Source organism: Antechinus flavipes, chromosome 4, assembly GCF_016432865.1.
Source record: "Antechinus flavipes isolate AdamAnt ecotype Samford, QLD, Australia chromosome 4, AdamAnt_v2, whole genome shotgun sequence".
Classification (NCBI taxonomy): domain Eukaryota; kingdom Metazoa; phylum Chordata; class Mammalia; order Dasyuromorphia; family Dasyuridae; genus Antechinus; species Antechinus flavipes.
Genome location: NC_067401.1, coordinates 30,402,644 through 30,416,690, shown reverse-complemented (window position 1 = coordinate 30,416,690; position 14,047 = coordinate 30,402,644). Strand labels below are relative to the sequence as shown.

The 14,047-nt window shown below is 58.9% G+C and overlaps 1 protein-coding gene across 1 annotated transcript; it reads right to left on the bottom strand.

Moving 5' to 3' along the window:
- Positions 1 to 787: 787 nt before the first annotated feature.
- Positions 788 to 11,429, bottom strand: PIGS (phosphatidylinositol glycan anchor biosynthesis class S). Its single transcript, XM_051992327.1, has 12 exons — positions 11,298 to 11,429; positions 9,622 to 9,761; positions 9,422 to 9,533; positions 6,890 to 6,979; positions 6,656 to 6,747; positions 6,309 to 6,516; positions 6,022 to 6,164; positions 5,807 to 5,921; positions 5,166 to 5,311; positions 4,713 to 4,813; positions 3,970 to 4,180; positions 788 to 1,403 (listed from the first exon to the last, which is right to left on the bottom strand). Exons 1-12 carry the CDS (start codon positions 11,401 to 11,403, stop codon positions 1,128 to 1,130), a joined length of 1,740 nt encoding a protein of 579 aa, XP_051848287.1. The 5' UTR covers positions 11,404 to 11,429; the 3' UTR covers positions 788 to 1,127.
- Positions 11,430 to 14,047: the final 2,618 nt, after the last annotated feature.

The window sequence follows — 14,047 nt, the reverse complement described above, 5'->3', positions numbered from 1 at the left end:
GAATAACGTTCGGAACTGGCAGGGAGGCCTGGGCGTGGGGGAGGCGGCCGGGGCCATCCTGGGCAGGGTCCCTCCCGACCGGGGAACAAAGAGATCCGGGAAATCCTGTGCCAACCGGCCTAGGCCCCCGAGGGGCGCCTTCATCTGATGAGCGGGCTCCGACGGCTCCAGGAAGTCGCGTTCTAGTTCCTGGAACCCGGACTGCCTGCGGCCCGCTCCAGAGAAAGGGCCTGGGGAGAGACGGAGGCGGCGGGGAGGGGGGGGGGGGGGAGGCAGGTGTATCTAGATCTGAGGGCCCAGGTCAACCAAGTGAAAGGGAAGGGGGAGGGGACAGGGCACCCAAAGGCCCGCTGGCATTTCACTTGGGCACTGCCAGCTCTGGAAGCAAAGAAAGGGAAGCTGCGAAGGCCAGTTTCCCTTCTAAGCGAGGAGGCTGAGACTCAGACCCAGCAGCCACGCTGGACAGCAGCTGCTAAGCTGCTGCAAACTCCCCTCCGAGGGACTCCGGGGCTTCCCCCCTCCCCAAGGCCTGGGTTTCCAGGCTCTCCCACCACTGCTGCCTCAGCCATCCCTCAGCGGGGCCAGGCGCCAGCAGCACATATTGGTCCTTTCCTGCCTGCACCCTTCCAAGGGGCCGGAGGGTCTCCCGTTCTGTGGCTTCTCTGCCCACCTTAGCCAAGCACATGAAGAAACCCCCCAACGGTGGTGTGCCACCATTGTGTAGCCCAAGTCTTAGCTTAAAGATCACTTTAAATCAGAGTGAATAAAGCAGGCAAGTCATGGCGGATCAGATGACCCTAAGACTTTTATTTCCTTTTCAGTTTTCTCCCCTTTTTACCCTCCCAACCCACCAACTGGCCTGTCCCTTCTCAGGGAAGTAAATGAGAGCGACCCCAGGGCAAAGGACTTCTTGGAGGGCCTCCTTTGCCCAACCCCCCACCCCCCACCCACCCGAAGGCCTGGCCTCTATCCAAAAGGACCCGCAGGGTGAAGGGACAAAGGACAGGAGGACACGGGCTCTCCTAGTGGGGCCGGGCTACTCCTGGGAGCAGTAATTAATCTGCTCTCCAACCCGCCCCTCCCACAAAGGGGGAACCCTTTGCCCCCGTTCTCCCTGCCTGGCACACTTAGTCCACCTTTTCAATATCCTTCCTGGCTTTTTGGTTTTCCACAATAATCTTGATCATGGAGAGAAAAATGGGCACTGCCATGGGCAGGAAGAGGGGAATATAGATGGCAAACTTCTGGTCATCAGGAAAGTAGAGGAGGTGAAGAAGGGAAGGGTCAAAAAAGGCCTTCTCTGAGGATGTCACCGCCTCCCGGCTGTAACGGAAAGCAGTCTCCAGGTTCCCAGCGGACAGCTCCACCACTGCCTCCTGGATGGCATCCACTGCTCGGTATACCTGGGCAGAAGGACACCAGTCAGCCGGGGGCCGGGGTAGGCCTGAGGACAGGGAAGGGGGGCTCTGGTGCCCACGTACCACGGTCTGAGTCACTTAGGAAGACTTGTCCCTCTCACCTCAGTCACAAAGGGGAAAGGCAAAAGGGTGGGCTGCTCCAGGGGTCACCAGGACCCAATGGGGGGCTACCGACACCCTCCACAGCGATGTGCAGAGGCCGGGCAGTCACCCGAGGAGGCGGAGGCTCCAATTCAGTCGCTCCTTGCCCATCCTCGGGCTGGCAGACTTCCATCTTGGGCTCCCCAACCCCTTGAGTCAGAGGCCACGCTACGGCTTTCCTCTCACCTCAGCCCATGTGCTCCCTCCCTCCTGCCACCAGGAAAACCCGAGCCCACCTACAGTCACAGGAGACACCGCTCTCCCCTCTCCCCGGGCACGGGCGCTGACAGGACCACTGCTCCCTCTCTCTCTCTCAGAGCCTCCCTGCCTCCACCACCACATCCTCCTTCGGAGTCTCACTCGATCCTCCTACAGCTTACTGCCGGGCCCGTCTCCAAACTGTGCTCCCCTGGAGAGATCCAGCCCTGGCTAGGTCACGTCCCCGCCCCAAGCCTGCACGTACACTGGGGGACCTACACAGGGACCCGGGACCCCCAGAGACGGGAGGTCCAGGACAAAGCCTTGACATCCCACGACTGAGTGCTGGAGGCCCAAGGAACCCTCTGGGCCCCTCCAGACGGGGCCATCTCCATTCTGCTCCTCAGCGGGGGGCCCCCACTACATGGCATCCCAGCCCTTAATGGAGCCAACTGCAATCCCAATCCCTGCTCTCCATCGCAGCTCCTCCCACCACTGTACCTCCTCGGTCTCTCCATCTTGATTTTGATCTTAAATCCCTTCCTCAACCCTGTCCTCCAACCTCCTCCCCTCCTCCCTCTGTCACGTCCCCCTAGAGATGCCAGTTCAGCTGGGACCCTCCTCGCCACCGGATGGCCGCACCCACCCCCCTTCCCTGCCCGGGGCTGGCCCTGCATTGGGAGAGAGGGCGCCCCTTCTTCTGGTGATCTGCCCCCCCCCCAAAAGCTGTTCCAAACCTTCCCTCTCCCCTCTGGCCGCTAGGTGGCCCCCTAATGCATCCCAGGCCCAGGGGACCGTTTCCACATCCATAAAATGGGGATGAACAGCACTTGCCTCCTCCAGTTATCATGAGGACAGAATGTGCCCATAAAAAGCCGTCACTGGGCCATCCTCCCCCTTCCCTTCCATTGTACCAAGAGCAGGCTGCTCTCACCCTTCCTTCTGCCCCTCTACTCGACCTGATCTCTTCCCCCCAAGGCGACCCACAAACCTTGACCACTGCCTAGAATGGCCTTCTCGAGTCCCCCGCCTGCCCTCAGCTCCTTCTGGCCTCCTCCTGCCTTTCTTGTGACAAGTCTCCTCCTCAGGAGCCTCTGCCAGCTCCTCAGCCTTAAGGCTCTTGCTTGGCTCATTCAAGGGTCCCTGGTGACCCCCCAGCTCGCAGGGGCTCCATCCAGCCCTACTCCCGACCCCCAAATCACACATCCAGCCCCACTCGACTCCCCAAGGGGTCCCCGGAGCTTCCTCTGTCCAGGCGCTGCCCCCGCCCTGCACTTGGCCCTGGAGACCCTGGCTCCGTCCCCCGCCCCCATCCTCCCTCCTCTCCACTCGGGGGCTGCCCTGGCTCCTTCAGGCTCATGTGCGCCGCCTCCGCCCCAGGCACCGAGTCGCTGCCATGAGGTTCCCTCCACTTTAGAAGGTGCACGAGACAACCCGCCACAAGCCTGGGACCCTAGCGCCCCCGCTCCCCGTCAGCCTTTGTGGATGCCCACTGCTGTGGCGGGGGAGGGGGGCAGGAGGTCAGGGCCTCGCGGGAGGGAGGGCGCGGAGGAGGCAGCAGAGGCTGTGCCAGGGTTACCTCCGCCGATGCTCCCAATGCTCTGACCAGATGCCCGCCTCACTGCCGCTTTGCAGATGGGGAAACTGAGACTGACTGGCTCAGTGCCCGCCCGGGCCCCAGCACTGTCCCACGGGCCGTGTCTCATCCACGTGCCCTCTGCCGGTGGCCTGGGAGCTCGAAGAAGCGGCTGCTATCAGCCTCCCTGGAGAGGGAAGGGGAGGGGCCCGGCCCGGCCTGGCCAGCACTGAGGGCACAAGGTCCACGGCCGTCGGCTTTGTTTGTCACCAGGGAGGTTCATTAGGACGGGAATCTGCAGCGGGGCCACATGCACAACTGGGATGTCCAGCAGAGAGCATTAGCTGACCTGGATTCAAGTCCTGCCTCCAACATTTACCAGGGGCACAATCTCGGGCAGGTCACGGCCCCCTGCCTGGGGCTCAGTCCCCCTCTGCCGTACGCGGGAGCAGCCTCAGGTCAGGCCCCCCACTGCCCCACCCCCGCTAGATCTAGGACCCTCCCCTGCTCCCTCCTCCTCGGGCCTCCGGGAACGCTCCGCCCTCGGTCTCCGGCCCGTGGGAGGCTGCGAGGCCCCGGAGGAGAGGCCCCGAGCCGGCCCAGGCGGGCGAGCGTGTCCCCGCTCCCAGCACGCACCTCCGAGGCCACGTCGTCCTTGATGACGATGTTGCCGATCTTGTCCAGCAGCTCGGCCAGGGAGGTCAGCGTGGTGACGACCGTGGCCACGTTCTCCACGGTGCGGGCCCACACCAGCCGGTCCACCTCCCAGGAGCGCAGCCCTTCAGGGGGAGGGCCTCCCAGAAGGAAGTGTGGCGGCATCTGGGGAGGGAGGATCCCTAAGAGCAACCTGAGGCACAGGGAGGAGAGGCAGAGCTAGGGCCGGGCAGCGGGCAGGACACGCCGGCCAAAAGCTGGGCCCTGGCCCGTGAGGGACGGCCTGGGAGGAGCCCCCGGGGGACAGGCCCGTGTCTGTGTCTGCCCTTGACCCCCGCTCCCCGCAGGGTCAGCCCGGGAATGAGCGCCGGGCCGACGTCCGCCAAACCCGACACCCGGGCTGAGCCTCCGGAAGCCCAAAGGAGGCCGGTGTCCTAGGACTTGGATGGTGACCGAGAGCTGGAGGAAATGCCCCCTGCTGAGTCCGCCAGTGCTGCCCTTGGCGGCTGCGCCCCGGAGACAGCTGAGACGGCCCCCGCTCTCGGGGGCTGGTGCTGCTCCCCCAAGGAAAGGAAACCCCCCCTCCTTCAGGCCCCATCCTGCTGCGACCTGCGGCCAGGGTCCCGGAAGTCGCATTCTGAGCGAGCCTTCCCTCAGTTCTTGCTCTCCGGGAGGGTCACTCCCCCAGCACCCCGCCCCCACCCCTTCTCCCCCGGGGCCCTCACCGCATCTGGGACAGGAACACCTCCATCACGGGGACCATGTCCACGTCCACCTTCACGGGGTACTTCGTGGTGTTGTAGGCACTGGGGTCGACGTTGTACACCTGGAGAGAGCAGCCCGTCCCCGGAGACAGGAAGGAAACAATGACCCATCTCGGTCCAGGACCGCGGGGGGGCCCGGCGGGGAGGAGGGGGTGGGGAGGCAGGGCAGGCCCTGGGCCGTGCCCCGGATGTGCTCCGAGCCCCGTCTCTGCTCCCAGGGAAGGGGCAGGAAGTGGCGGAGATGGCGTCAGCCAGAGACGCTCCAGACTGGCAGGAGTCACGGACCACCCTCGGGGAGCCCCCACACCCCCCCGACGCTCCCAAGGACAGCCCGGGACCGAAGTCGGGGCCAGAGGAGCCCCGGCAGGAGCTGCAGGCGAGCCGGGCGGAGGGCGGGGGAGGGCGGCCCGTTACCATGATGCCGCCCCAGCGCGGGCTGTGGAAGGCGTTGGTGGCCACGCGGGCGCCGTCCTTGTCCTGGATATACAGCGGGGAGTGGGCGCGCTCAGGCACGTACAGGAGGAAGTTGATGACCGGGTAGAGGGAGGCAGCCCTGGATCCTGGCGGGGAGGACACGGAAGGCCAGCTCCCAGGCTGCCCTAAAGCCGGCGCGCCGGCCCCCACGCAGGCCCCCGACCCGCGGCAGCTCTCCCCTCCCACTCTCTGGGGATGACCTCAAAGCTGCCCTGGCCCGCGCTGGGGGGCCCTCAGTCAGAACAAGGGGCAGCCCCGGGCCCTCGTAAGTATCAACAACTGCGCGGCCCCGGTCTGTGAAATCCCCAATCAAGATTCACTTCTTTCCCATGTCCCCCCTCCATGTGCCTGGAGAGTGAGGAACGGAAGGAGTTCTCAGAGACTTTGCTGCGGAGGGAAATGGCGAGCAGAAGCCTTGCGGTGACCCGGGGGCAAAGCGGGGGATCCTGCCCAAGCTGCTTCGCGGCTGCTGCCCCCGCCTTCCTCTCTGGCCAAGCTCCCACCACGACCCCCCACCCAAACCCCTGCTAGGGTCTAGAAGGTGCGATCGGTGCCCCCCCCAGAACCCCTCAGGGGCTCACCCAAGCGCGCCTCCACAGGGTTGATGACGTGGGGGAGGCTGTGAGCTGCTAAGGTGTAGCTGGACGAGGCCGCGTCAAAGCGAGGAGTCACCCCGAGCATGGCGTAGTACAGGATCTGGGGGAGGAGGAGAGGGGCCGGCCGGTGACCGAGGCCCTCCGAGGCCCCCTGAAGGCCGCCTGGGCCGCCCTTCTCCGGTGCCCCTCGCGCCCCTCACCTGAGAGTCCATGGAGAAGTTGCCCACCACGCTGAGCAGGTTCAGGAAGGGCTGCACGTAATTCTCCACGGCCCCCTCTATGTCCCAGTGGACTTCGTGGGACTTGGGATCAGGGTTCAATAAGCTGAAGGTGATCTCGTAGCCTGCAGAGGAAGAGGAGTAGGGGGGGTCCTTCCAGGACCTGGAATTCTGACGGCTCTCCCTGGGGCCTCGCCTCGCCCCCAGGCAGCCGGGAGGACGAGCCCCCCTCCCCCCTCCCACCCGTGTGCTCACGCTCGCTCGCCTACCCAGGCTAGACTTGAGGGGCCGCCTCTTGTCCAAGCTCACTTTGTCCTCGGGGAGGCGGTCGCCCAGGGCGGCGGCCAGGACCTCTTCGGTCAGCGACATGGACTGAGCCACCTGCAGTATCCTCTGCCCAACCACCGTCAGGGCCTGCCGGACCTGGGTCCCCCGAAGGAAGGCGGTCCTCTTGGGTCCGATGTAGCTCATCTTGTCCTGGGGGAGGAGAGGCGGCAGGTGGGGGGGAGCACCTCGGGAAGGGGGCATTCTCCCCCCCACCATGAGATGGTGGGACATGGAAGGGACCCCGTGAAACCTGCCAGGAGCAGAAGGCGACACTTCCAGGGCTCTTTACCTTGGGGAGCAGCGAGGATTTCTCGGGAATCACAAATATGTTGAGTGAGCCCAATGTATCCTCCTTTGGCAAAGGTAGCGCGGCTTCAGCCTCTGGGAAAAGAGCAGCCAATGGGACAGAGCCCCGCTGCCCCACCTCCTCCCTCCAGAAGGCACAGACACCCCCCACCAGCCGAGGTGCTCCCCAGAAAAGCAAAGGGAAACCGGGCCCAGGCCCCCGGGGCACCCCCCGAACCTTCAATGGTGTCCTTCTTGAAGGCCTTCTCCTCATGGGAGCCCGCCATGCGGTAGGCCAGCTGGAAGCGGCACTTGAGCTTCATTTTGCCTGAGGGGGAAGGAAGCAGGGGCTGAGGGCTGACCCTCAGGACAGGTCCCCGGCACGGGCCCATTCGCCTGCACTTCCCTGCTCCAGCCGTTCCCCCCCCCCCCAAATAAGTCAGGGAGGACCGGGCTCAGGAGGAGGGTTTGGCAGCTCAGATCCCACGTCCTCCTGTGCTCCCTCAGAGGAAAACTGGGCCTCGGTGGGCCGGGGGAATGGAGGCTTTAGGAAAGGCTTCCCCCTCTAAGGTCTGCACCCAAACCAGTCCAGTCTGATGTTCCCCTCACCCTCCTGGGAGACACTGAAAAGGCAGAGGGCTCCCTACTACGGAAGGGCTGATGGAGGTCCAAAGCCTTCCTGGGGAGGAAAGGGGGTGTGGAAGCCGGAGGTCGCTCCCTGAGACATGTCTGGGTTTGCCATGAACTGGGCCCAGCAGCCGACCTGGGGCAACCACCCGCTCCCCCCACCATCATTCCCATCATCCCACGGGCAGGCCCCCTCCCCGGTGGCTTCCCGATGAGTGTTCATCCCCACACAAGGCCAAGCCTGGCAGACTAAGAAAGGGGCGACAGCTGGGAAATCCTACTCGACTCAGCATTTATTAAACACCTGCCTGTGCAGAAAAAGAGGAGGGAGCAGGGGAGGAATCAGGGGGACTGACCAAGTTTAGACAAAACACAAGAGGTCCTCACCGAACTTTCGGTCTAGCTTTCAAGAAAAAAGACCCGCAAGTGTATGACCTGGGCACGTTCCACAGCCAAACTGAGAGGTGGAAAAGTGGGGACAGAGGCAGAGGGCCTCAGGCCCGTCGCTTCCTCTCTCGGGGCCTCAGTTCCCATTTCTACCCTGGCCTGGACGATGGAGCTCTCAGCCATCTACTAAGCGTCCATCTGGAAACATCCGGACGCTACTCCTTCTATCAGGGAAATGACATTTCCCACCACGAGAATGGTGACTTCTGTGCCTCCATCTCTGTGAACATCAAGAGGGGCCAATGGCGTGAAGTCTCAGCTCTCACCAAGACCATGACACGTGATGGAAAGAAGAGAAAATATAATCCCCTTGAACATTCAGACCAGACCTGTTTTCAAAATACTTGGTCAAGATCCTCGAACCCAGCGCTCTGTTCCCTCTCCCCCCGAGACATCTCTGAAGCGTGAGCATGCAAACCAGCAGCGGACTATCTGCTGCTCCCGGAAACTCTGCCTTTGGGGCTGGGGTCTCGGCAGCAGGCCTTGGCCCCGAGGCCTCCCAGGAGCCCTTGGCTGGGGCTCCAATTCAATTTCACAATCACTGATCAAAGAGCTTCTAGACACGAGCATCCCTCAGGATGCTGGGAAGCCACAAGCACTTAGTAAACGCCTGCTGTGTGCCAAGCACTAGGCTGGATCTGGGGCTACTAAGGCAAGAGTGAACTCCCCAGAGGCGGAGACTACACCCAGGTGGCAGGAGATCTGCCCGATACCAGTCGGGGGAGGGCTGGCAGGTAGGAAGGGGCTCTGTGCCACGCAGGGCATAGAATAAATGCCCACTAATTCTGCAGGAGGCAGAGGCTGAGCGGGGCCGAGAGGAAAGGGGCCCCGGGAGGGGGAGCCGAGGACGAAGCAGGCCTGGGGACGGGCCAGGTGGATGCCTTCTATGAGTGCGGCAGAGCAGCCAGCTGGACTGAAACGTGAGAAGGGAGAAAGAGCAGCGCCATGAAATAAGACTGGGGAGCTGGGGGGAGCTGGGCTGCTTTACAGGCCAGGGCAAGGACCTTGTTCCTAGAGGAGGGGCCTGATCTGGAGGCACCAGGGAGCCGGGGAAGACGTGTGAGCAGAGGAGGGACACGGAGCCATAGGAAGACAATCAGAGATCGGCGTGGAGGGGGCCCATCTTCAAGAACTACTGTACTGAATAAGGCAGAGAAAAAGCAGAGGACAGAGAGCGAGACGTGAAGTCGGGAGGAAGAGAGGAGCTCGGATCCCAGCCCCAGTACTTACAACTGTGTGACCTGGACAAGTCACTTCCTCACTGAGCCTCAGTTTCCTTAAATGTAAAATAGGAATAACAAGACTTGTAGTAGCCACCTCACAGCTTCTTGGGGAATCAAAGGAGATCACAGACTTCCTCGTGACGGAAACCGCTCAGGGGAAACACCCTCCCAGGAATGTTGAGGAAAATCTGTCTCTAGGCTTTTGATGACTTACTTTTTAAACTACAAATGTAACATCCAAACAAATACACAAAAAGGGGGGAAAGGGAGGAGTTAGAAATGAGACCATGAATTATACTGTGGTGCTTTTAAAAGCACCACTTTTAACTTTCCCGTGGTGGTAACAAGATCTCCCTGAATCAGCTTTACAGGACCCGGCTCCGGGACAAAAGGCTGCCAGGGTATCCCCGTGTCCGTCCCTGGGAGGTGGAGGGAAGCAGAGACCCAGGGAGGAGAGGGAGAAGGAGACTCACACTTCAATGGGACGTCTCGCTCATTGACAACCGTGAAGGGCAGTTTCTGCTGATCCACTATGGGCAGAGAGCCCTGGATGAACACCACGGAGACGGGAACGCGGAGCCGGAGCTGAAAGGAGGAGGAGATTAGGAGCCCCCGTCGGGCCGGCGCGTCGGGCCGGCCCCAGTCCCCGAGCTGGCGGCCCCGGCGCCCTCACCAGCATGGCGTCCAGGTGGCCGATCTGGGAATAAGGCAGGGAAGCCCGGTAGGTCTCCGTCGTCTTCCACCACAGGGGCAGCCCCAGCATGACGGCCATGGTGGCAAAGCAGAGGGCGGCATGTTTGCCCCGGATCTTCTCTGGGGGGAAGGAGAGACAAGGAAGGAGAGTCAGCCAGAGAACCCCCGGTGGAAGAAGGGGGAAGGGAGCCCCACCATCGCTCTCAGTCTGCTCCCCAGGCCGGGCTTTGCCCCCTCCACTCCGGGGGAGTCCCCCCTTGTCCTCCTCACGCACTGCCCCTTCTCAATTCCCCACCCCCACACAGAAGGGGAGCCCCAGCCCAGGGCTTATACTGGGCCTTAATTTGTTTTGCTTCTTACTAGTCTGGTAACTGGATTTCAAGCTCTCTGGTTTCCATGACAACCCTATTTCGTGCATTTAAAAACCTCCTGCTGAGCAGGGTCTCTCACACACTGTGGGGGGCTTACATGACACACACACATGCACGGCACACGCCTTCCACGGGGAGCGTCTGCGCTGGGGCTCGGAAGCCAGCGGCTTTTCCCCCTTTTTAACAGTGTGAGAACTCTTTAGTATCACTGGTTTCTCTAGCAACCCTACTTAACATTCTGTGCATTTACCTGAGTCTCACACATACGCCCTGTGGCGCCCACGGACATGCACAGACACGCACGTACACCTTTAGCTCCCACACTCCGACATACACCACCCACACGCAAATACACACCTGCTTGTGTGTGAGCGCACAAACATACATGTGCACATACGTGCGTGTGTTTTAGTTCCCGCACTCCAACATACACCACCCACACGCAAATACACACCTGCTTGTGTGTAAGCGCACGAACATACATGTGCACATACGTGCGTGTGTTTTAGTTCCCGCACTCCAACATACACAACCCACACACAAATACACACCTGCTTGTGTGTAAGCGCACGAACATACATGTGCACATACGTGTGTGTGTTTTAGTTCCCGCACTCCAACATACACAACCCACACACAAATACACACCTGCTTGTGTGTAAGCGCACGAAATACATGTGCGCATGCGTGAGTGTTTTAGTTCTCGCACTCCGACATACACAACCCACACGCAAATACACACCTGCCTGCAGTAAGCACACGAACATACATGTGCGCACACACGCGTGTGTTTTAGTTCCCGCACTCCGACCTACACCATCCACACGCAAATACACACCTGCTTGTGTGTAAGCGCACGAACATACATGTGCGCGCACATGCGTGTGTTTTAGTTCCCGCACACCAACGTACACACTGCACACACGAACATACGTGTGCAAATGCTTGTGTGTGAGGATACAGGTGTGCGCGCATTTTGTTCCCACGCACCAACATGCACAATCCCCGCGCACATACGCAGGGGGCCCGCACACCTATGCGCATTAACTAGGGCACCCAGACCCCCACGTGAACGCCCAGGAACACCGCGTGCACTTACACCCACGGTGCCCAGACACCCACCCGCCCCACACCCACGTGACGCACCCCCTCACCCAGCACCCACCGGTGGGGAGGGGAAGGAGGAGACGAGCCTCTCCCCTCCCCCTTTCGGAGCCTCAGTTTCTCCCTCCCTCCGGAGGCCCCGCCGGCTCGGACCCCCGCTCCGAGGCCGGTCTCTCCCCACCTGGGTCCAAGGTGAGCGCTGCCAGCGCCTGGTTCCGTTCCTGGTTTCCTCGGTCCCCCCGAGGACGTTCCAGGCGAGCTCGCTCCGACATCCTCCCTTCCGCCATCCTTGCCGCAGAGTGCGGGCCGGCAGGGCGGGGCTGCACCGGCACCTTCCAATCAGAGCTCAGCGTACCTCTCCCACGGACTGGGCGGAGCCAAAGTTCGATCTCGACCAATCCCAGGGCGGTGTCCCCTAGCAACTCGCTCGGGCCCTCCTCCTGAGCGCAGGGTGCCCTTCACTACGGGCCGCGGCAAGGGACAGAAAAGCGGAGGGGCGCGTGAGCCCAGGAAATGCGACATCGGGCTGAATGCACCTGCTCTAGCGGCTCCGGGTCTGGACCGAGACGGGAGACGCCCGGGGAGGGGGGAGGGAGGCTCGGGGGCGATGGCCCACACGTCATGTGGACAGGGTCGTGCAGAAGCTCCGAGTTACAGGCCTGAGACCATCTGCCGCCCCGATCCCATCCTCAGGCGTTGATTAATGGCTGCGCACACGCGGGAAAGGCCGCCGCCGCCGCCGCCCTCGGGGGGCATCCATCCGGGTTCCCCAGGCCGCCGGTAGCGCTGTTAGCGCCCTCGGCCGGGAAGTTCTCCCCGGCTCCAAGCCTCAGTTTACCTCTTTTTGCATTTTCCATCCCTCGCTTCCAGATTTAGAGATGCGGGGAACCTTGGGGGTCTCCTGCCCGACCCACTCATTTCGCAGATTAAAAAACTGAGACCCGAGGGAGTTAAGTCAATTGCCCGAGGTCACACGTGTAGTTCAACCCTCTCCCATTTTACAGATGAGAAAACTGACGTCCAGAGTAAAACATAGGGCATGTGTCCATCGTGGGACTTGGCTGGGCTCCAACCAGTGCGCTTTCCAGCACTTACTGGGACTTCTTAATTCTCCCTTTCCAGGGCCAAGAAACACTTTCTCCCTTCAGATGCTGAAAGACAGATATTTGTCTTCCCTGAGTCTTCTTTTCTCCAGAATAAAACTCTCCCCGTTTTTCAACCAATCCCAACTTATCCTCGTAGGGCGGGACCTTCACCTTCCAGATGGCCTTCTGGCTAACTTATTAACACCTTCCTCGTTAAATATGGCACCCGAGGTGGAAACTCGGAGCGAAACATAACGGCCGCCATGTGACCGACAGCCCCTCTGTCTTAGAGAGCTGTCTATCTAGTGCGACACCTCCAGGTGCGTTGTCTGTGGCCTGGACCACATTCCTGATTGGTCAGCGTGCTAAGAGGATGGATAACAAAACCCGAGTCAAACTTAGAAAGAACTGAGTTCCAATCCAGCCTTTGACAAATGACTCACGAACCGGGAAAGTTAAATATGTATTAAAGAATTGCGCATGTTTAACATATATTGGATGACCAGCTGTCCAGCGGAGGAGGTGGGGGGAAGGGAGGGAAAAAATCAGAATACAACGTTTTATAAAGGTGAATATTGAAAATTATCCATGTATATATTTTGAAAATAAAAAGCTTTAATTTAAAAAAAAAAAAGAAAGAAAGAAAGAAATAATCCAGATGAGAGATTAAAAGTAGTTTAAAGTAGGGTGTTGTCCAGGTCAATGATTACCAATTATTCCTTCAAACAATAAGAAAACAATAACAATCAGAAACAATAAGAAATGTCAAACAATAAGAAAATCTAGGAGGGAAGAAAAGAAAAGAAAAGAAAATCATGCAAAATAACTGCACAGTGTATAGAAGCATCTGGAAATCAATCTACTAAGACCCTCGGGAGATTTTATATAACTACAATTACAAAGCAATCTTTAAAAAATGAAAAGAATGATTTTGTCTGAAGTGCATGTATTGCTCATGCTTGAGCCATGCCAATAGAATTTAAATGCTGAAGCCACTTATTTTATAGATTGAGTGCTAATGTCAATCAAAGAATCAAAGTGCAGGGGGTAGCAGAAACATTTATTAAGCACCTACTATGTACTAGGCACTGTGCTAACTGCTCTGCAAATATTGTTTTACTTAATTCTCACAATGAGCATGGTGGGTAAATGTTATGATTTTTCCCATTTTACAGATGAAGAAAGCAGACAGAAGTGCCCAGGATCACACAGCTAGCCATCTGTGAGGCTGGATTTGACCTTAGGACTTCTGGGTCTATCCACTCCTCTTCCTAGCTATCTACTTATAGAGCTAGCAAAATATTAGAAATGTATTCAGTGGAACAAATTCTGGTTTGATGTGGGGAGGGGTGTTTAGTGGGTTGGCTGGCGAGAAGTTGCCTCGGTCTCCGAGCAGGTTTGGTGAGAATAGGGTTAAAAGGAGGAGTACAAGAAGGCCTAAGGTGTCCTTGATGGTGTAGTATGGATGGAAGGGGATTTTGTCCAAGTCTGGGTTGATGCCTGACTAGAACCTTAAAGGATTTTGTATTTTTTTGATTATTTAAATTCCCCATTTAACAGCAAAAATTTTCATATTCAAAATAGAACTGAAAAAGATGTGAAATTGTGAATCTAATACTTTATACATTGCCTTTCATTTTTTTCTCTGCATATTTACTTTTATAATTAAATTACATTTCTCCTAGAACCTGCTTTCTTTCCTCCCTCTTCTTCCCTAGCTGAAAAACAAAGAAAAACAAAATCCTTGCAACAAATACATTGTTATTGTTCAGTGTACCTGACTCTTCCTGACCACGTTTGGGGTTTTCTTGACAAAGATCCGGAAGTGGTTTGCCATTTCTTCCTT

Bases quoted from the DNA above. Each gene is read 5' to 3' on its own strand.
- PIGS (XM_051992327.1), bottom strand. From the start codon at position 11,403: ATGGCGGAAGGGAGGATGTCGGAGCGAGCTCGCCTGGAACGTCCTCGG. The intron at 9,534-9,621 runs GTGAGGGCGCCG...TCCTCCTTTCAG, and splicing joins GCCACCTGGACGCCATGCTG to CTCCGGCTCCGCGTTCCCGT. The intron at 4,181-4,712 runs GTGAGGGCCCCG...CCTGTGCCTCAG, and splicing joins GTGTTCCTGTCCCAGATGCG to GTTGCTCTTAGGGATCCTCC.